This window comes from Bufo bufo, chromosome 7 (genome assembly GCF_905171765.1).
Source record: "Bufo bufo chromosome 7, aBufBuf1.1, whole genome shotgun sequence".
NCBI classification, from domain to species: Eukaryota; Metazoa; Chordata; class Amphibia; order Anura; family Bufonidae; genus Bufo; species Bufo bufo.
In genome coordinates, this window is record NC_053395.1 from 20,800,883 (window position 1) to 20,824,897 (window position 24,015).

Genomic DNA, 24,015 nt, shown 5'->3' on the forward strand with positions numbered 1-24,015 from the left:
AAGAATATAACTACTATAATACTGCTCCTATGTACAAGAATATAACTACTATAATACTGCTCCTATGTACAAGAATATAACTACTATAATACTGCCTCCTATGTACAAGAATATAACTACTATAATACTGCTCCTATGTACAAGAATATAACTACTATAATACTGCTCCTATGTACAAGAATATAACTACTATAATACTGCCTCCTATGTCCAAGAATATAACTACTATAATACTGCTCCTATGTACAAGAATATAACTACTATAATACTGCTCCTATGTACAAGAATATAACTACTATAATACTGCTCCTATGTACAAGAATATAACTACTATAATACTGCTCCTATGTACAAGAATATAACTACTATAATACTGCCCCTATGTACAAGTATTTGCTGTTCTGGCTGGGTATTCATCAGCTTCTTCTCCCTTGTACTTGCTCCTGGGCACTTTTCTCAGATCTCGTATTCACTGAGGTGAGCAAACACCGTTCAGCACGTCCACAACTGATAGGACAAACCCAAGATACAAAAATCACTAATCAAAGACAAGGCCGAGTTGCGACACAAAGTAACAAGGTCAATGAGAAGTGCACCCAGGTAACAGCAGGCTGATAATGCAAAGAAGACATGCCGGTCATAGTAACACTGGTATTACGTAGGATTATAACCTCTGTCTTCAGCGCTTGAGCAAATTGCTTGTCATGCACAGGCCCTGTACTATGTGTAGGTTATACATATATAAGGGAAGTATATATATGGCGATTAATCCATAAAGAGGAGTTCCGTTAATCCGATATCCAAAAACCTGCAAAGCCCAATAATGTGGCACAGAACATGCATATAATAGCGCCACCTAACATGCACGTAGGGCCTAACGAGACCTTGATCCCATGGGAGAAAAGTTCTCTAGGGCTCATTTACACGACCGTATGGTTCCCATGCCCATGTTTCGGTCCGCAATACACGGGCATCAGCTGTGTGAACTCCGTGTTGCGGATCTCAAAAGATTGGACGTGTCCTATCTTTTGCGGTGCAGAACACAGATCTGAAAGCCCATCCAGGTGTTTCCAAGTGTTTCCATGGGATTTCAGGTCGGAGCTTCTGGACAGATGAGAAATGTCCTATCATTTGCCGTACTTTGCAGATCGCGGCCCCGTTCAAGTCAATGGGTCCGCATCCGCAACACAGAGTTCACATGGCCGATGCCCGTGTATTGCGACACAAGCATGGCGACCATAGAGTCATGTGAATGAGCCCTAACACCATCACCTCTGGAGCAGAAGACGATGTTCAGAGATCCTGAGCCGTCCTCCTCATCTCGGGTGTGCACTGCTAGGCGGCATACTATCAACTGGATAGGGCGATACTTAAAAGGTGCAAAAACATTTATTATGTGTTTTAGACACTTTTTGCTCCTTAATAGTCAAGGAGGAGTGGTTTATTTTAAGGGGATTTTGGCTTAAAAGAAAGGGAAGGTCATGGCTTAACATACGATGTGTGCAAAAATTTGGGCGCAGAGTAAGGCAAACAATAGGCGGTGTAAAGGGGGAGATTTACTAATCCCGATTTAGTCAGTCTGAAAATGTGCCATATTTATCACCGGGGTGCACGCTGGATGACAAATCTGGTGCATTTTTAGACACTTTTATCTAACTTCACATCACCCATGGGTCGGCTTATTTTTACAATAGTGTTCAAATAATAAAGCCACACTGTGACAGTATAATACCGCTGCTTACTCTCATCACATAAGACCAAGGCAGTATCTTCAGATGATGTTAAGAACACAAGGCTGGTCCTCCAGAAGAGGTTGAGAACATAAGACCGGGACAGGTCCTCCAGAACAGGTTGAGAACATAAGACCGGGGCAGGTCCTCCAGAACAGGTTGAGAACATAAGACCGGGGCAGGTCCTCCAGAACAGGTTGAGAACATAAGACCGGGGCAGGTCCTCCAGAACAGGTTGAGAACATAAGACCGGGGCAGGTCCTCCAGAACAGGTTGAGAACATAAGACCGGGGCAGGTCCTCCAGAACAGGTTGAGAACATAAGACCGGGACAGGTCCTCCAGAACAGGTTGAGAACATAAGACCGGGGCAGGTCCTCCAGAACAGGTTGAGAACATAAGACCGGGGCAGGTCCTCCAGAACAGGTTGAGAACATAAGACCGGGGCAGGTACTCCAGAACAGGTTGAGAACATAAGACCGGGGCAGGTCCTCCAGAACAGGTTGAGAACATAAGACCGGGGCAGGTCCTCCAGAACAGGTTGAGAACATAAGACCGGGGCAGGTCCTCCAGAACAGGTTGAGAACATAAGACCGGGGCAGGTCCTCCAGAACAGGTTGAGAACATAAGACCGGGGCAGGTCCTCCAGAACAGGTTGAGAACATAAGACCGGGGCAGGTCCTCCAGAACAGGTTGAGAACATAAGACTGGGGCAGGTCCTCCAGAACAGGTTGAGAACATAAAACCGGGGCAGGTCCTCCAGAACAGGCTGAGAACATAAAACCGGGGCAGGTCCTCCAGAACAGGTTGAGAACACAAGGTCGGGGCAGGTCCTCCAGAAGATGTTCAGAATGAGTCACGGGTCTTGAAGATTAGATGATGGAGACCCCTAAACAGTGAAGGCCCCAGAGCGTTTACCCACTTTGCGCTATGCACTGACTTACCAGTGGCTCCTGAAGATGGCCAGAAATATAAGTACAGCCCCCAAGATGTAGCATGCCACGTTCGGGGATCCAAAAATCCTGGAGAGCGATTGTGTGCGGTACTCCCATCTCGCCACCTGTGGGGAAAACCAAAGTTACTCTAGGGAAGCATAAAGTGGGTCACACCACAAGGTCCTACAGAGTAAGGGGATCCGTTATTAATTAAAAGTGGACAGCCCCTTTAAGCTACCAATATACATTAGATAGTATTGCCCGATTTGAACCGTTGGCCTCATGTAACTGGAGCGGCAGCCTTCTAGTCCTATGCAACTGTATCTCCAGCCTCTGGTTTTACATCTCCGCTTTGCCTCGTTTTGTGTACACAGCCAGGCGATTACCCTATTTTTGGAGGTATCTAACTGGGACAGGCCGCATTTCCCTAGCTACAAGCTGTTTTTGTTTATTAGCTCAGCCTGAGGTATCCAAGCAGATGCCGCAGAGCCTATCGAGAAGGCCGGGCGCCGGCTGCGTCACTCCGGAGTTCCTCTGCACTGTCCCATAGAAAAGAGGACAATGCGGCTAATGACCTGAAATGGGACAATGACCATTTACAGTAAAAAAATAATAAAAATAAAAAAAATACCCATAACTGAGAACAAACAATCCGGGCAGGAGATAGGAGCTCGGCGAGACCAGAGGCCGGTGCACCGTGACGTTAGGACATACAACTCCCAAACTTAACCCCCCTAATAATGTAACAGAGGCATAAACAGCGCCTATCTCTAAGCGAGCGAGCACGGACCCGGCAGACGGATGTTATGACAAGCCGCTTGGTAACGTGACAAAGCGCCAATGTGGACTGAGGGTGGCACGGAGCTCGCCCGAGGGCTGTGGACGGAGGCCTCGGGCAGTCTCGTGCCCAAAATGAAAACCTCTGCAACTTTCTGATAGTCTCTATGTGTTTGTTACTCACCATATTTAAGATCTCTGCTTGCTGTTAGAACAGGAACGCTCTGGTTTATGTGCGTGTGGCTGAAAAACGCATCCAGGTCTAGGGGCATGTTCAGACAACGCCGATTGATCTGACGGCAATTTGTATAAAAAAAAAAAAAAATTAAAAATCAGCAGCGGAAATCGGAGGCTGACCTTTTGGATTTCTGCTGTGAATGTCCCACCGCTGTGCCCATGTGAAGGTTTTTGGGCAGATTTCACCCGGGTTTTGATGCAGTCAACGGGCCGAAATCTGCATGTATTCTCCAATAGGATATGCCCTAATATTTCTCCCAGCTGAGGGTTTGTTACAATTGTATCCAGTCTGGACAATCCTATGTGAACAGAATGGATTCCAAGCCGATACATTTTAGCCGCTCTGATACATTGTAACAAACTAACAGGAGGGCAGAGAGAGGTGTCTAAGTATTTCTAAAGGCAAGCATCCACAAAACTATAATCACCCCTTAGAGACATGGACTGTACCACAAGCTGATGCACAACTACAACTCCCAGCATGCCCCAATAGTAGTGGAACCACAGGCTAAAAACTCATGAACTTAGACTGATTCATTGTAGCGAAAACCTCTGCCGTGCAGCAGGACCAGGTCAGGATGAGTTTTCAGTCCTTTCCTATCGACGACAATATTGTGTCCGCTCACTGACAGCAAGCAGAGATCTTGGTGAAACAAAGTGTATCAGAATGATGCAGAGAACAAATATCTCAAGCAGGGATCCCAGTTATACCAGTCACACAGGTCGGGTGCGAAGTGGGCAGCATGCAGCCCCGCGAGGCAGGCGCACGGGGGACCCTCTCCTCATATAGGTGTTAGTGTAGATCTTCCCGGAATTTTTTTCTATGTGATATATGAAGATGAAGTAATGATTCAGAGCGGTCGGGGGAGGGGTGCAAATAGAACGATTCCCAGAAATACCGTTCATTGGGTACTTAAAGGGGCGTCGGAGGTCTTGCAAAGACCCCTTCAATCTATTCTATTTCTGCTTACGTGCCTTTAAAGATGAAGGCGTAAGCGTGCATTTTGCCCATCAGAAGTCTGGGAAAGCTGGGTGACAACCCTTCTGGGCGCTCTGGTGGAGTTCAAGGGTAGAACTACCTTTACAAGCACAGACCTAGTGTAGTCTGATCTTGCATTACCTTCCTCAACCTCCTGGGACGTCAGAGAGAAGTTAGCGGGATCAGACTACACAGGGACTGTTGGTAGTCTGTAACCATGGAGACACACAAGAAAAAAATAAATAGTGGATTTTCACGCACAACTATTACATTTTTTTATTGCTGAAGAATTGAAGCAATAAAAGTTTGGCTGCCAAAGTCCACACACCCTTCAACATCAGAGTCAGCGCGGGGAACACCAGGTGTCATGGCAGATATGAGCTTTCCCGACGCGGCGTGTACTGAGGGTATTACCCAACGATGAATGTCAGCTGTCCGTGTCCCTGAGTCTGGTAGGAAACGCCAGCTGCACCAGATTTCAGCACACGTCATTTCTGTCCCAGACCGGTCAGGGGCAGGGTCACATATGTCTTTCACGTGTCTTAGTGCACCCTGTGTAATACGCGAGTCAACCGCCACAGACCTCACTGTCTAACCCTACAGCATGCAACGTATTAATGAATCACTAGGGTACTTTCTCCTATAATAAATGATTGAAAGCGTTCGTAAAGTAAATGTTCTTAATAATCTGAGCTCCAGACCCCAGACGTAAATGATAAAATCCTGTCTACCCGCGGCCACCACTAGGGGGAGCTCAAATGCAATACATAAAATAGTACGCGGCAAGCCCAGTGGGTTGGACGAGCAGCGCGTCCCTATACAAATTCAATAGGAAAAAGTAATCGTGCCATTGTCGCACGTAATTGCAGTCATGCAAATTAACGGACTCGTTTTTTAGCAGATTGGACGCAATCTCAGGATCTTCATCCATTTTGGCCAGCTCAAGCTGCACAGGGCATTAGTACGAGCTAATGTCACTGGTCAAACAGCTGTCGTTGCCCACATCTCTCCGTAATCCGATTATATTCCGTACAATATTCCAGCTGCATCGGTCACGCGCCGGTAACGCATACTCACCGACGCACATCTCACCCGGCCATGCGGTCATCTCAACATCCGGGACGCTGCAGAAATAGCCTAAAACATGGTCTCATGTCAGATTCTAATCCTGGGGCACGCGTGCCTCTGTCCTGGATGACTGATCGTTACAGTCCCGTGGCTGACCGTATCTGGTATGCGGCTGCGACAAGCCAAGGCCTGATGGTGGAGGAGCTGCAGCCGCGGTCAGGGTGATGCGAGCACAGCACAGCAGGAACAGAAGGATGAGCTACTAAGATTCATGGGGTTGTCCCACGAAAAACAAACAAACATTCTACAGATTTCAAACCAGCACCCGGCTCTGAACACTTTTGTAATCGCATGTAATTAAAAAGTCTAGCCACTGAGCTATTCAATGAAATGTATCTGTAGAGCGCCACCTGCTGTTTGTTTGTTTTTTCTTATTTCTTTGTCCGCCTCTCGGGGATGGCCGCACATGCTCTGTTTCATCCTTCAAGTGCCTCCTTTGCTAGGATAGGGAGAGAGCTGATGCAGAAAGGACACGCCCCTGAGCAGCAGCAGAAAGGCCCCCCCCCCCCGAGCAGCAGCAGAAAGGACACGCCCCCTGAGAAGCAGCAGAAAGGACACTCCCCTTGAGAGCAATGAATGGGGAGATCTACGGATCCACGCGAGGTACAGGACTGGTTCTAGCTTTTATTTTTTTTAAATTAATTATTGTGTACATGATGTCCGGTTTTCGTCTTTTAAATTAATCATGGGAGAACCCCTTTAATATACAGATTGTACTGTTACTGACGCGTGTGCAGCTGGAGCTGTGGGTCAATTAAAGGGGGTCCTGGTCCAAATCATGTAGCACTTGCAGCTGATGGCCGTACTGATCACCAGTTGCATTCGCTGAATTATTATGAACTAGTTTTATACACAGATCAAAATGTTCCCGTGGAAACAATGCATCCAAATAATTGAAAAATTGGCATTTATCGAATTACAAAGCCCCCGGCTCAACCCTGTAAACATCGCAGGAGACATCCTGACTTAATAGCTTTCTGGGAACCTTAGTAAAAGTGCAGGTTCGTAATGTGATCAGCGTCGGGTGAACTAGTGACCGGGGCCGCAGCGCAAGTTCACCGTGCCATGGGTGACTGGTTCTACCAAAGGGTTTGCAAATATCCGGAATCTGTTGGGTTTTTAGAAAACCGATCGAGGAGCGATGAATTCTTCACGTGATGAAAAGAACAGAAGTCACAAATTAATTTGTACGAGCGTATGGTAATTATCAAAATAAATAAATAAATCCATAATGAGTTTATTTTAATCTGTTCTCTCTGCCATGAAGGGAGCGGTGCGGGGACTGATGAGATAATGACATGCGCTGTACATCACCCGCACTCTCGTTACCCGGCCTCTAATTGGCCGTTCAGGCGATGTCTGACCTCCTGTTGCTCACCTGCAATTGAGCGGGGCCGCGTACTCTTCCTAGTGAGCGGTACAAACATCTAGTTCTAATGTCTAATTGGTTCCCATCACTTAGATACAAGTTCGCGAAACAAACCCGCCAGTAATGTGTGTGAGCGCTGATAAATGGTTGCAGAGCAAACCCAAGAGCCTCGCTCTTCTGTACGGATACCGGCCATGTGCATCCTGCAATTTTCCCGCAGGCCCCTTTATCAGAATGCCTATTATTTTGCAGGACGGACATGTGGACATACAGATGCGGGAAGCAGACGATGTGATGTCCCCACTGAAATGAACGGGCCCGCATCCAATCCGATGTGGAAATAAATATGGTCGTGTGCATGAGGCCTAGGAGTCAGATGGCTGCTGCTGTGTAGTCTGGACCGCCCCCTCACACCTACTGTAAGGCAGAAAAGGGGCGGGCCAGACTACGCAATATTAAGGTGAAACTACTTCAAACTGACACATTTCAGGAATAGCCATTTCTAAGGATTCACGATCTACAACTCAAATGTGACCGATACTGGTGCACATATTACAATCTGATCATGCATTCTGGTTCTACGTACAATCTGATCATGCATTCCGATTCTAGATACAATCCGATTGTGCATTTCGGTTCTAGATACAATCTGATCGGGCATTCCGATTCTAGATACAATCTGATCGTGCATTCTGGTTCTAGATACAATCTGATCGTGCATTCCGGTTCTAGATACAATCTGATCGGGCATTCTGGTTCTAGATACAATCTGATCGTGCATTTCGGTTCTAGATACAATCTGATCGTGCATTCTGGTTCTAGATACAATCTGATCGTGCATTCCGGTTCTAGATACAATCTGATCGGGCATTCTGGTTCTAGATACAATCTGATCGTGCATTCTGGTTCTTGATACAATCTGATCGGGCATTCTGGTTCTTGATACAAGCTGATCTTCCTGTCCCGTCCATGCAGCAGTACAGGGCTCCATAAATGTATTTTGCAGATGCTTTAATACATAGTCCTATGGGATTTGCCAAACTCCCGAGACTCCTTTGATAACTTGCCCGGTTTCTCCATGCGTCGTTGTGCGTACTCTGGTAGACAGGATTAGCGGACGCAGTATAGAGGCAACAAGTTCTTTGGATCAAACAGTTCAGTGTTTTATTCACACTTTAGGCAAGTGACAAACCAAGCAGTCATATTCAAACAAAAAGTCACCTTGCGGTGTTGGTGGTAATTCACACCATGCGGCAATTCTGCCTCAAAGAGTCCTTGCTCACAGCAGCACCAACCTATTTTCACGCCAAACAGGTAGCAAGCCTTCATCCAGATCCCAACACAGAGACATAGCTTCCGATTCCAGCTGCCTATTTAAGGACAGCCAGGTGCTGCCAAAACCCGGAACCGGCATTTAAAATCTGGTCCGGTATTTGACCTTACATAGCTGTAAATCAGGGAGAAAAATACCTGTTTTCCCAGACCAAACCTCTCACAGTGTCCAGTGTCCCCCCCTCCCTTGTTCAACCCTGAGGGGGTGAACACACGCCAGACAGTGTACCCGGGACAGGACATCTCTGTTGCCCTGTAACCGGCCTGCCCTGTGCTCCACCGAAAACTTAAAGTTTTGTAGAGAGAGAAACCATCGGGTGACCCGGCCATTTCTGTCCCTGGCCTGGCTCATCCACTTGAGAGGGGAGTGGTCGGTCACCAGACGGAACTTTCTCCCCAACAAATAATAGCTGAGAGACTCGAGTACCCACTTGATAGCCTGGCACTCTCTCTCTCCACAATACTATACCAGGTCTCGGCTGGGGTGAGCTTACGGCTGAGGAAGACAACAGGATGCTCCTCCCCGATGACTTCCTGAGACAGTACAGCACTGAGGCCTACTTCGGAGGCATCGGTCTGTACTATAAACTCCCTTTTGAAGTCGGGCGTCACCAAAACCGGGGACCCACACAGGGCCGACTTCAAAGCGGAGAAAGCCTCTTCCACCCGATCATCCCAGTGAACCATCATTGACTTGTGTCCCTTCAAGAGTCCTGTCAAGGACGCGGCTAGAGTAGCAAAGTGGGGAACAGACCTCATGTAATAGCCCACCGTTCCCAGGAATTACTTTATTTGCCTAGTGGCGACAGGTCGGGGCCAATTTCGTATCGCCTCTATGTTTGTTCACTTGGGGTTTGATGACTCCACGCCCAATGACATACCCCAAATACTTTGTCTCCTCTAACCCTAGTGCACATTTTTTGGGGGTTTGCGGTTATGCCAGCTTTCCGAAGGGAGTCCACTACAGCCAGGTAAGCCGAAGCATACTGACGATGTGGACGAAGCACAATGTCCATTAGTCGCTGAAAAGTGGCGGAGGCGCCATGCAGACCAAAGGATAAGACCTTATATTGATACAGCCCTTCAGGCGTGATGAAGGCCATTTTCTCTTTGGCAGCCTCCAGTACCCTTTCGCGAGGTCCAAAACAGAAAAATACCGGGCTTGTCCTAACCTCTCAATAAGCTCATCCACCCGGGGCATGGGATACACATCGAATTTGGAAACCTTGTTAAGTTTTCGAAAGTCATTACAAAACCGCAACATCCCGTCCGTCATGGGTATCAATACTATCGGACTGGCCCACTCACTATTTGACTCCTCAATGACGTCTAGCTGCAACATGAGCTGCACATCCTCCGATATGGCCTGTCGCCGAGCCTCGGGCACCCGGTATGGTTTTAATCTGACTTTTGCCTGAGGCTCAGTGACAATGTCATGCTGGATTATGGAAGTGCGCCCAGGGAGGTCCGAGAACACATCCGAGTTCCGACTAACGAACTCCCTGGCCTCCTGAGTCTGTTTAGAGGAGAGGCTGTCAGCAACTTTTACTGTGGCAGCCGCCTCTCTTGCATCAGACCGAGGGGCCGGTACCTCTTCTCCTAGAAAACCGGGCCGCGAGCTGTCTTCTGTACAGGTTCCCCTATCTTTCCACGGTTTGAGTAAATTCACATGGTAAACCTGCTCCGACTTTCGCCGCCCTGGCTGGTGTACCTTGTAGTTTACATCTCCAACTTTCTCAAGTACCTAGTAGGGCCCCTGCCACCTAGCCAGGAAATTACTGTCCACGGTCGGCACCAGAACCAAAACCCGATCACCCAGGTTACAGATCCGGACCCGAGCCTGCCGATTATAGTAGCTATAGCTACTAGAGAGGGGTCGTTGATCCAGGGAGATATTCTGATGCCTGATTGGAGTCGGGAAGGAATTTTTTATTCCCCTAAAGTGGGGAAAATTGGCTTCTACCCTTTTTTTTTTTTTTGCCTTCCTCTGGATCAACTTGCAGGATGACAGGCCGAACTGGATGGCCAAATGTCTTTTTTCGGACTTATGTACTATGTTACTATGATTATAGAGCAGACTCTGGGCTCGCTGAGCTGCCTCCATATTCTCCCTAACAAGAGGCAACACTGTCTCTATCCGATCCTGCATCTGGGCAACGTACTCAATGACACTTTTATGTGGAGTGGGTTGTTGTTTCCACGCCTCTTTGGCCACGTCCAAGAGACCGTGAGGATGTCTGCCATAAAGCAGTTCAAAGGGTGAGAACCCAGTAGAGGCCTGGGGTACCTCTCGCACTGCGAACATGAGATAGGGCAGAAGGAGGTCCCAGTCCTTCCCATCTTTAGACACTACCTTTTTTAACATATTTAATGTTTGGTTAAACCGTTCTACCAGACCATCTGTTTGCGGATGGTAAACGGACGTCTGTAGTTGTTTTATGTGCAGCAACTTACAGAGTTCCCTCATCACCTTGGACATAAAAGGGGTCCCTTGGTCAGTCAGAACCTCTTTAGGTAGTCCTCCTCGGGAAAACATCTCCGTTAACTCCTTAGCTATGAGTTTGGCCGAGGTATGTCGCAGTGGCACCGCCTCCGGGTACCGAGTGGCGTAGTCTAGAATGACTGTTGATGGTGTGTTGATGACCTCTGGCGGACTTCGGTACTGGGCCTATGAGGTCCATAGCTATTTGGTCAAACGGTACCTTGATAAACGGGAGAGGTACTAGAGGACTACGGAAATGTGGCTGGGGGCTAGTTATCTGGCAGGTTGGGCAAGACTTACAAAACTCTTCCACTTCTTTGAATATGCTGGGCCAGTAAAACCACTGTAGAATACGATCCTGAGTTTTCTGCAGTCCCAGGTGACCCCAGAGAACGTGTTGGTGGGCTAGATCTAACACAAGCTTGCGATAAGCCTTGGGGACCACCAACTGTTCAATAGGTAGTTGGTTTACCCAATACAACATATCCCGATGACACTGACTCTGCCCCAGGTTGCTGTGGTTCACCATCTACTAGTAAAACATTTTCCCAGGTGCAGGATAGGGTTGGGTCCCGACGTTGGGCGGTACCAAACTTATACTCAGAGACATTGAGGTCTGCCAATTCAGGACCAGGCGGCAAGTCCTCCATGTCTCCCACCATCACTCTTAGCGGGGTTGTCTCCCCCTCTTCCACTGAAGTGGCGGTCACCCCTACCGCTGGCCCTTCGGTCTCAGATTTCCAGGGTTCTGGTCTCCCCCCTGAGCCGGGCCACTCTGCTGGGGTTACCCCTGTCTCATGGGTATAAGTTACTCTCATAGTAGGCCACAGTGCCGGGAAGCCTCTCCCTATTATAACTTCATAATGTAGATTTGTGGCGACAGCCACCTCGTGGGTCCATCTACCGACCACCGCGGTTAGAGATACCAGCACGGTGGGGTAGTCTTAAGTCTCCGTGGATGCACATCACCCCGAATTTGCAGCCAGTATACTCAGTGGACCGCACCAGGGTAGCCCTTACTAGGGTCACCAGACTCCCTGTGTCCAGCAGAGCCTCCGCCGGAGTGTCTCCCACTTCCACCTGGCACAAGTGATCTAGAGACTCTGGGGTACCTGTTGCACACAGCCTCCTGGCATATAGCGACTGACGGTAGCTATAGTTAGTATCCATGGGCTCAACCAGATGGGGATAGACAGCCCTTACATGGCCAGGCTCCTACACCGCCAGCAGACTATCGGAGCCAGGTCCGCCGTGGGTACATCCTGGGCGGGTTTTATCGGCTCAAATCTCCGGCCTGGGGTGGAGATTTCCGGGGTTTTCCAACCCCCCTCCCGACAGAATCCTCCTTTAGATTCCTGGTAGCTTCATAGCGTTCCACCAGGTCGACCATCTCAAGGACATTGCCAGGAGACATCTGACCAACCCAGTGCTGGAGAGGGTATGGCAAAGCCCTTCAGAACATATCGGCTAATAGTCTATCCAGCATAGCCGGGGGACTCAGCACATCAGGCTGTAGCCACTTTTGCAAAAGGTGGAGCAAGTCATAATCCTAGGTCCTCGCAGGCTCAGCCGGCTTAAACCCCCACTGATATACCCGCTGGGCCCGAGCCAACATATTCACCCCCAGTCTTGCCAAAATCTCACCCTTTACTTTTTGGTAGTTGGCCGCTTGATTGTCTGGCAAGTCGAAATACAGCCGCTGGGAATCGGATGCCAGGAACGGGCGACGACCTCAGCCCACTGGTCATGGGGTAGCTTTTCCCTGATGGCCACTTTCTTGTACATCGCCAGGTAGGTTTCAATGTTGTCTGCGGGGGTCATCTTAGGAATCGCGGCACGGACTGCTTTCCAGGCATCGTGGACGCTCCTGCTGTCACGTGTTGTAGCAGCAACTGGTTGGTCTCCTGCTGCTGCTTATTTAGCCTCACGTTGCTGCAGGTTTGTCTCTCGCTGCTGCAGATTAGCCTCCATGAGGGCCTTCACAACAGCCTCCATTTTCTCATGGGGCACTGGTTGTAATACAGCTGGTTTAATGTACGACCGTGCCTGAAAAACGCAGAAAACAAAAATATCGACGTTCACGCCAGCCTCACTGCTCGTGCCCGCATCCTCCACTAATTGTGGGGACTTGCTCTGGTAGAGAGGATTAGCGGAATCAGTATACAGGCAACAACAAGTTCTTTGGATCAAACAGTTCAGTGTTTTATTCACACTTTAAGCAAGTGACAAAACAAGTAGTCATATTCAAACAAAAAAGTCACCTTGCGGTGTTGGTGGTAATTCACACCATGCAAAGAGTCCTTGCTGATAGCCACACCAACCTGCTTTCAAGCCAAACAGGTAGTAAGCTTTCATCCAGACACAAGGCTCCCAGATCCCAACACAGAGACCTGGCTTCTGAGCCCAGCTGCCTATTTAAGGACAGCCAGGTGCTGCCAAAACCTGGATCGGCACTTAAAATCCGGTCTCCAGTATTTTAACTCACCTGTGTGTAAATCAGCCCAGCAGCACATGCTGGGAGGAAAATACCTGTTTTCCCAGACCGTGATTTAGGATGTGTGACAGACAGAACATGAACAGGGAGTTAAAATACAAGCCAATATCTCAATCCTGCCTAGAGAAGCCTGTCACAGGCCCAGGGTTCAGAGCTGAGGTTTTGTTTCAGTTGTACCTTAGATTGTGAGCCCCATTGGGGACAGTGTGAAGCTAATGTCTGTAAAGCGTTGCGGAATATAGTAGCGCTATATAAGTGCATAAAATAATAGTTGTATCCAGTCTAAGCTTGGGCGCTGTTCACACTTGCATTTTTTCCAGCACTGCCTGCATTGCTATTCTCACGCTTTACCATACCAGCACGCTAGCAGAACCTGGATGGATCCCGTAAGTCAATAGTATAGCTGTCATGGCTCAGTTAAACAGAAGCCAATGTGAACGGAGCCCCAACTCATCACTAGCACACGTCTATCTCCTGTTCTGATAGTTTGCTACAATGTATCAGCGCCCGGGTGATGGTATCAGGTTGTCTCCATTGAAGGACTGCCTACACTGATACATTGAAACAAACCCTCAGCTGCAATCGGTTATTAATGGGATTGTCCCTGTGTTTAAGGCCTCATGCACACGACCGTTGTTTGTCTCCGCGTCCGTTCCGCCGATTTTAGCGTTTCAGGTGCGGACCCATTCATTTCTATGGAGCCGTTGAAAATGCGGATAGTGCACCGTTTGCCATTCACCGACAGCAAGCGGCAATTTTAAAAATGTACAATAGAAAATTGCATAGATTTCCATTACACAGCCACAGTGGCGACTCGACCCAATGGCAATCAGATGGATTCACGCGTAGCGCGTAACCTGGTCGCTGGCTAACATGAAAAAGCGAGGTAAGTTGAGTTTAAAGAGACCTACGACAGAAGTGGCAGCCAAAGCAGCAGATGGGCGAGTAAGTGCCTTAACAAACCAGCTCCACACTGGGATCTGAGCGGATGATTTACCTCGGATCATCCTCCCCGCACTCCGGGAGCCGTGCATTATATACCTGAGGTTTGCCACTCGAGCAGCGCTTGGCAGCGGCCATTGTTTTGCAGAGATAACTAACGCATTTCATGCCGGAGGACGCCCCGCTTCCATAGAAGACGCTCGCCTACACTTTCCACAGAAAGATAGATTGGACTTGTGTGTGCGCGTTGCGTCTCCCCGGGCGCACGTGCTTGATGGGATGTGACCATCTTCCCGAGTATCTAGAGAGAAGCCGAAGTGACCCGGAGACGATCACAGGGGGAAGAGACTTCTACACGAAGGGTTAAATGGAGAAGAAATATATCTGCACATCCATCATGTCCCCCTGTGCCGCCCCCCACCCCCAGGCTGACCACAAAATACGGCTTCACCTCATCCAAATTCTGTGGAAGAGATGAGCATCAGACGAGACAAAGGTTAAAGGGCAACTCCAGAAAGCCCCATAAATTGTAGTTCTAAGTGCGGCATCGCTTCCCGGTCATAAAAACAATCACATGAGGAATCACATCACATCATATGGATGGCCGGGTACGTGTGTCACTTACCTGGGGAAGAGATGGCACCAGGTGCACTATGGGAAGAAAATGGCCAGGTCTGATGAATGACATTATATTATGTGGATGGCCGGGGGCATATGTACCACTTACCTGGGGTAGAGATGGCACCAGGTGCACTATGGGAAGAAGGCGGCCTGGTCTGAGGAATCACATCACATCATGTGGACGGCCGGGGGCATATGTACCACTTAGGGCTTTTTCACACCTGCGTTCTTGTCTTCCGGCATAGAGTTCCGTCGTCGGGGCTCTATGCCGGAAGAATACTGATCAGGATTATCCTAATGCATTCTGAATGGAGAGAAATCCGTTCAGGATGCATCAGGATGTCTTCAGTTCCGGAACGGAACGTTTTTTGGCCGGAGAAAATACCGCAGCATGCTGCGCTTTTTGCTCCGGCCAAAAATCCGGAACACTTGCCGCAAGGCCGGATCCGGAATTAATGCCATTGAAAGGCATTGATCCGGATCCGGCCTTAAGCTAAACGTCGTTTCGGCGCATTGCCGGAGCCGACATTTAGCTTTTTCAGAGTGGTTACCATGGCTGCCGGGACGCTAAAGTCCTGGCAGCCATGGTAAAGTGTAGCGGGGAGCGGGGGAGCAGCATACTTACCGTCCGTGCGGCTCCCCGGGCGCTCCAGAGTGACGTCAGGGCGCCCCAAGCGCATGGATCATGTGATCACATGGATCACGTCATCCATGCGCATGGGGCGCTCTGACGTCACTCTGGAGCGCCCCGGGAGCCGCACGGACTGTAAGTATACCGCTCCCCCGCTCCTACTATGGCAACCAGGACTTTAATAGCGTCCTGGCTGCCATAGTAACACTGAAAGCATTTGGAAGACGGTTCCGTCTTCAAATGCTTTCAGTACACTTGCGTTTTTCCGGATCCGGCGTGTAATTCCGGCAAGTGGAGTACACGCCGGATCCGGACAACGCAAGTGTGAAAGAGGCCTTACCTGGGGTAGAGATGGCACCAGGTGCACTATGGGAAGAAGGCGGCCTGGTCTGAGGAATCACATTACATCATATGGATGGCCGGGGGCATATGTACCACTTACCTGGGGAAGAGATGGCACCAGGTGTAATAAGTGAGGACGGGAGTCTAATTACAGAGTTCTGGACTTCACTGTATAGGAAGGTGACTGCCGGTCAGGAGCCGCTGGGGCCCCGTACTGCAGCAGGTGCCGCCCTATAGAAAATTCTAAGGCGGATTATGCAAACTGGGACAATCAGTTCACTGCGGCCAAATCATCTGACTTCACTCAGCACAAAAAAGTGAATCCTTGAGACATAAAATAACAAATTTATCTCATTAAATTAAATGTAGAAAATTGTTGTTGGAGGTTTTTAATGAATTAGATAAACTAGACGAAGGGAAGGAATGAAGGGGATAAATATATATACTACCTACCAACAGCTGCTCTGTCTATTACCAGTGCTCCCAGCTCAGCGTCATTGCCTACTGAAGTCCGCCATAGTCTGAATTCCTCAGGCGGCAGCTTTACACTGCAGCTTTGCTTGTTCAGTGACTCTAGCATAGCTGCTATGTCTATATGGGAGTCTGAAATCCATCGCCCTGTCTCAACAGAGTCTCTAGATTTTGTTCCTCCCCCATGCTTTACACGGCAGCTGTGCTTGCTCACTGAATCCAGCATAGCTGCACTGTCTACTGGAGTCTGAGGTAGTCTGAAATCCATCACCCAGTCTTCCCCCCATGCTTTACACTACAGCTTTCTTGTTCACAGGCTTTTGCATAGCTGAAATGTGTAATGGAGTCTAAAGTAGTCGGAAATCAGTCTCCCTGTCTCACCAGAGGCTCAAGCTTCCATTCCTCCCCCATACTTTACACTGCAGCTCTACCTGTCGAGAGTAACCGCCATGTATTAGACTCAACAGGTATGACAGCTCCGTTATTACACGTCCAGGCAGTGTAAATGTGATCACGCCTGGTCCTGTCAGTCAAAGTGCAGTAGGCGCGGCAGTTGCAGAGAGAGCAGAGCCTCTAGGTGTAACGGCAACGCCCCCGTTGCTCCTAGAGGCTCATTTGCATATATAAAAACTTATTTTTTCTCAGCAATGCGGGCACATATGAACATGGGACCAACACAGATGCCGTCAGCTGCCAAGTGCACATGTAACAGGTCAGCCAGAGTCATAGGGACAAAACTGCTGACAGATGCCCTTTTAATCCCTTAAGTCCTGGACAATCGGACACAGATCTGTAGCCCACGGACAGTAGCCTGCGATCAGACCCATCTACAATGCAGTATAAAGTGGTGCGATATAGGGATAAATATGTCAATGCGTATCTGCAGTGATCCATGGCCAGCACTATCACAAGGGGGCGCCACCTCCGACGCTCGGGGGCTCAGGTGCAGACACGAAATCTACTTGGACGGAACAGACTCATAAAACACAAGACAGACGAGGGGAAAAAACAAAGCGTCCTAAGAGGAACGAGTTCATATTTCTCAAGGCTGGTCGGAAGAAGCTGTAATGTACTCGCCGAAGAAAACGTACGGGAACAATACAGCGTCGGCTCTCGAGATGCGGAACACTCGGATCTCACTTGTCCTCGCCGCAGCGACACAAAACGTACGAGAATTCCTGCAGCCGCAATTCCTGGAAACCAAAACCCTCAACATTTTATTAAAGGGAAACTAAAAATAAATCACCAAATAATGAGTTAAAGGGCACGTCCATCACTCCCGATACGGACGTCAGCGGTACAGGGGACAGATATTTTCGAACATTGTTTTTCTTATTATTCTAAATGGCATTTTTTACATGCTCTTTAGGCCTCATGCACACAGCCGTGCAGTTTTTCGCGGATCCGCAAAAAACGGAAGCCGCCCGTGTTGCCTTCAGCAATTTGCAGAACGGAACGGGCGCCGGCAATATAAATGTCTATTCTTGTCCGCAAAGCGCGGACAAGAATAGGACATGTTATATATTTTTTTTGCGGGGCCGCGGAACGGAGCCACGGATGCAGACAGCACCCAGAATGCCGTCCGCATCTTTTGCGGCCCCATTGAAGTGAATGGGTCCACATCCGAGCCGCCAAGAGGGCGGCTCGGATGCGGAACCAAAGAACGGTCGTGTGCATGAGGCCTTATCCAGGAAGTAGTTGTTTTCTCCTGTACTCACTGTCGCCCCCTGCAGGAGTAAGGCCTCTTTCACACTTGCGTTGTTGGGATCCGGCATGCACTTCCGTTGCCGGAGGTGCCTGCCGGATCCGTAACAACGCAAGTGTACTGAAAGCATTTGAAGACGGAACCGTCTTCCAAATGCTTTCAGTGTTACTATGGCACCCAGGACGCTATTAAAGTCCTGGTTGCCATAGTAGTAGTGGGGAGCGGTATACTTACAGTCCGTGCGGCTCCCCGGGCGCTCCAGAATGACGTCAGAGCGCCCCATGCGCATGGATGACGTGATCCATGTGATCACGTGATCCATGCGCTTGGGGCGCCCTGACGTCACTCTGGAGCGCCCGGGGAGCCGCACGGACGGTAAGTATGCTGCTCCCCTGCTCCCCGCTACACTTACCATGGCTGTCAGGACTTTAGCGTCCCGGCAGCCATGGTAACTATTCAGAAAAAGCTAAATGTCGGATGCGGCAATGCGCCGAAACGACGTTTAGCTTAAGGCCGGATCCGGATCAATGCCTTTCAATGGGCATTGATCCCGGATCCGGCCTTGCGGCAAGTCTTCAGGATTTTTGGCCGGAGCAAAAAGCGCAGCATGCTGCGGTATTTTCTCCGGCCAAAAAACGTTCCGTACCGGAACTGAAGACATCCTGATGCATCCTGAACGGATTACTCTCCATTCAGAATGCATTAGGATAATCCTGATCAGTATTCTTCCGGCATAGAGTCCCGACGACGGAACTCTATGCCGGAAGACAATAACGCAGGTGTGAAAGAGCCCTAATGCATTTTATAGGCACTGCCAAGAGGACTTGGGGGATGGGAAAGTGACAAACTGAGTCCTGTCACCTCTCCTAACAGGTCCGCTTTGGTGACTACTTCCATCCCCCATGTAAGAGCACAACTATTTCTATGACTCTATGTTGTGCCATTCCTCTATTATTCCTGCTAGAAGTTTAGAATATAAATTAAGGTAGAACTGGGTGTTACAAGTTGGGGGGGGGGGGGTCGTCCCTGCACAGTCTGACACTGGTAGCACTGACTGGACAAAGTCAGACCGTGCAGGGCCCTTTTTAAGGCTACGGCCAAATGTGGTACAAACACTGCGGATCTTCGGAAAGTAATTGCACGTGGAAAATCCGCCCCGTGTGGTCAAACCCTAAACCCACACGGGCCACTACCTCTCACCAAACCATTAATTCTTATGACCAAAAATATGCGGCATATCCTATTACCTTACTCTCAATGCCAGGAGGAAGCCGACTTCATATAAAGCCACAAGTATTTCTACTATAGCTGGAGGCTGCACGTAAAGCAGGGACAATTATGCGAGTGCTCACCGGGATCCAGAAAAACTAATTACGCCTGCCATGAGCAGGTATACCGGAAATTTGTGCCCTAATTTATGCCCATTTCTGGTGCAAATTATGGTAAATCTGTGCCACGCCGCTCCCACTAATAAACCCTGCCCACTATTCTCATCACTTCTAAAAAGTGAAGAGGAAGTGAAGATTTTTGCAAAATTGTGCAACTTCTGTACGTCAGAAAACTGGCGTACCCCAATCCCAAACAACGTGGCAGAAAATGGAGAAAACACGTTGTTTGCAAAACCCGAGAACATACAAACTTCTTTGATTTAAATTCGAACCCAAGACCCCAGGGCTGCGATGCAACATTACCCAGCACGGAGCTGCTCCCCAGCGTGGCTACTTTCACACTAGCGGTTTTTGCGGATCCATCATGGCTTCCGTTACAATAATACAACCGCATGCATCCGTCATGAACGGATCCGGTTGTATTAGGTCTGCTATAGCCAAGACGGATCCGTCATGAACACCATTGAAAGTCAATGGGGGACGGATCCGTTTTGCATTGTGTCAGAGAAAACGGATCCGTCCCCATTGACTTACATTGTGTGTCAGGATCAGTTTGGCTCCACTTAATCAGGCAGGGTTTTGGTGTCCGCCTCCAGAGCGGAATGGAGACTGATCGGAGGAAACTGATGCGTTCTGAGCGGATCCTTTTCCATTCAGAAAGCATTAGGGCAAAACTGATCCGTTTTGGACCGCTTGTGGGAGCCCTGAACGGATCTCACAAACGGAAAGCCAAAACGCCAGTGTGAAAGTAGACTAAGCCAAAGCTAAGGAACAATTATGGCAAATAGTAAGGCGCCCACATCTACACATTGTACACAAATGTATAGGACAGATCCCGGGCTGTGCAGTACCTCCCTGCCCGGCTACATCTAGGTAGCTCTATAGAAATCTATAAGACGGCTTCTGAGCATGTGCAGCACTTTTCTGACTGGCTACCTCTCAGCTGCTCTACAGAAATGTATAGGACAGTTCCTGAGCACGTGCAACACTTCCCTGCCCACCACCTCGCAGCAGCTCTACAGAAATGTATAGGACAGTTCCTGAGCACGTGCAACACTTCCCTGCTCACCACCTCGCAGCAGCTCTATAGAAATGTATAGGACGGCACCTGAGCATGTGCAGCACTTCCTTGCCTGGCCACCTCTCAGCAGCTCTATACGATTATATAGGACAGCTCCCAAGCATGCACAGTGCTTCCCTGCCCAGCTACATTTAGGTAGCTCTATAGAAATGTATTGAACGGCTTCCGAGCATGCGCAGTAGCTCCCTGCCCGGCTAATGCTCAGCAGTGCTATAGAAATGTATAAGACGGCATCTGAGTATGTGCGGCACTTCTCTGCACAGCTACCTCTCAGCAGTCCTATAGAAATGTATAGAAATGCGCTATAGAAATGCATAAGACGGCTCCTGAGCATGTGCAGCACTTCCCTGCCCAGCTACCGCTTGGCAGCTCTACACAAGTGCATAGGACAGTTCCTGGGATGCACAGTTACCTCCTTGCTCCTGCATGCGCAGTAGCTCCCTGCCTGGCTTCCTCTCAGCAACTCTATAGAAATGTATATGACAGTTCCTGGGCTGCACAGTACCTACCTGCCCAGCTACATCTAGGCAGCTCTATAGAAAATGTATTTTGGACGGCTCTCAAGCATGCACAGTAGCTCCCTGCCCAGCTACCTCTCAGCAGCTCTATAAAAATGGATAGGATGGCTACTGAGCATGAGCAGCACTTCCTTGCCCGGCTACTTCTCGGTAGCTCTACACAAGTGTATAGGACAGTTCCCGGGCTGCACGGTACCTCCCTGCCCAGCTACATCTAGGCAGCTCTATAGAAATGTATAGGATGGCTCCCTGCCCAGCCACCTCTCAGCAGCTCTATAGAAATGTATATGCCGGCTCCTGAGCATGTGCAGCACTTCCCTGCCCGGCTACCTCTCAGCAGGTATATAGAAATGCATAAGAAAGCTTCTGAGCATGTTCAACACTTCCCTGCCAGGCTACCTCTCAAGTGGCGCTATAGAAATGTATAAGACGGCTCCTGAGGATGTGCAGCACTTCCCTGCCCGGCTACATAGAAATGCATAAGACTGCTTCTGAGGATGTGCAACACTTCCCTGCACAGCTACCTCTCAGCAGCTATATAGAAATGCATAAGACTGCTTCTGAGGATGCTCAACACTTCCCTGCCCGGCTACCTCTCAGCAGCTATATAGAAATGCATAAGACTGCTTCTGAGCATGTGCAACACTTCCCTGCCCGGCTACCTCTCAAGTGGCGCTATAGAAATGTATAAGACGGCTCCTGAGGATGTGCAGCACTTCCTTGCACAGCTACCTCTCGGCAGCTCTACACAAGTGTATAGGACCGTTCCCGGGATGCACAGTACCTCCTTGCCCAGCTACTCCTAGGCAGCTCTATAGAAATGTATTAGACGGCTTCCGAGCATGTGCAGTAGTTCCCTGCCCGGCCACCTCTCGGCAGCCTTATAGAAATGTTTAGGACGCTTCCCGAGCATGCAAAGTAGCCCTGAAACCCTTCTATACCACTGCAAAATAATGGTCGAGATCGGAATTACCCTTTAAGCAGGAAGTGACCACCATAGCATCAAACTAGCATCAAAAAGTAATTGCCACTTTTTTCGACCACCAAGACCATTGCTTGAAAGACCCAAAATTATTTATAGAACCCTATCCTTGAAGAACACGGGGATCCGAAAATGACCCTTAATTATAACCAGACATCACGATTCGTGAGGCCTCCACTAGAATGTCATGTCCTGTGCATCGGGTACAAGGCGAACACCGGAGCACCCACACCTCTCTCCGTCGGCCCGGCCTTTTGGCGTTCAAGGGGTTAACCCGTTTTTAATTTTGCGTACAGGAGTTGAATGTTACAGTGGGGAAGGACAGGCTGTACCTGCACAAGCTGCTGGAGCGGGGAGCTAATGACAAGATACAAACACAAGCCGAAACCCAATCTCCCTGGAGGTACACACAACAAATCCGCAATCACTGGATGTACGCATCCTTCTAATCGCACCCGGACAGCGGCTCTCGAGCGCCCGACCGCAGCGCGCAGGATAGAGTTCCCTATTCTTGGGTAGAGGCACAGTCTGGAACATTTCCCAGGAATGACAGAGCTGCCTGGAGCTATCGGGTGAACGGTCCGGTAATGGAGAAGAGCGCCTTGATCCAAACGTAACACATCGGGAGGGAGGGGGGACATAAAACAAGCTGGAACGTCGAAGCAGCGCCGGGGAGAACACGAGGCCCGGGAGGGGCAGTCGTTTCACCTGGTGAACATTGCACCACAGTACGGCATGCTCTGTGCAGACACTGAACAAGCAGCAGAATATGTAGAGCAACGCGTTCTGTGTCCGATTTTTAAGAACTTTATGTGAGCTATATCTCCCAACCAAAGCCCTGAGACACAACGATGGGGGTGATACTCCACCAAATATTCAAAAATCACATGACTTTCTCCATAATCTTATCTCAAAGAGCAGTCAGGTGGCGCTCTCTCTACCGGGACACCATCAACATTACCTTTTATCCATTGATAAAGCACCTGATGGTTTACACAGCTTCTCCAGTCCCAACCAAAGCTGCATTAAAAAAAAAAAAAAAAACAGGAGGTGAGGGGGGGTCCAAGGCAATGCATTGTGGGAACTGTAGTTTTATCTACAACAAACTGCTGTGGACATGACGTCCCACAGATACTCAGTACAGGGATGACTCAACCAGCAGGGGGTGCTATAAGATGTGAACTATGAAGGACAGCAACGGACTAAAGTCACAACACAGAAGTGACGTCAGATGAGAGCACGACAAATATAAGATGAGTATCGCCTGCACCCCCTTATTTCGGCGAAAGCAGAATTATTTCCTTCAGTGCTGACTGCTCTTTTGCTCTGCTCTATAATGCACAGCTGCGACCAGCTTATCTGAATGTTCCACTGGAGCCTTGGGTAGTCTGAGACATACCTCTGTGCCTCCAATTCCTGCTTTCTTCCTCCACCATGCTTTACACCACAGTGCAAATTGAGCAGGAATATAGCCGTTTTATGGCAGCCTCTGCCTGCTGCTACACAGACAAAGTACAGGATGCCATAAATGGCAGTGGACCTTCTGAAGAGATCAGCTGCTTGCAGGCAGTGCCGCCTTGGTAACAGTATTTTAGGGAGTTGTAGTTTATGCAATTGCCTTACTCCTTAGTGTAGCATCACCCGAAAACTTACATCTGCCAGACTAAGGCCTCTTGCGCACAAATGTTGTGTGCCCGTGCCCGTATTGTGACCCGCATACCGCGGGTCCGCAATACACGGGCACCGACGCGTGTGAACTCCGCATCACTTGAATGGCTCCGCGATCACGGAGATGCCGAACGGAAGCACGGATCGGAACCCCACTGTTCTATTCAGGTTGAATGGGTCTCCATCCGTCCCGGCCGCCACATGG

At 49.2% G+C, this 24,015-nt stretch overlaps 1 protein-coding gene across 1 annotated transcript in view; it reads right to left on the bottom strand.

Annotated features, from left to right (window-relative positions):
* The window catches only part of PEMT (phosphatidylethanolamine N-methyltransferase), a 79,392-nt gene that overhangs the window by 45,940 nt on the left and 9,437 nt on the right, over positions 1–24,015 (bottom strand). The window contains exon 3 of the mRNA XM_040440883.1: positions 2,673–2,788. Coding sequence (XP_040296817.1) covers positions 2,673–2,788 — 116 coding nt within the window. The remainder of the gene's footprint in view (positions 1–2,672; positions 2,789–24,015) is intronic.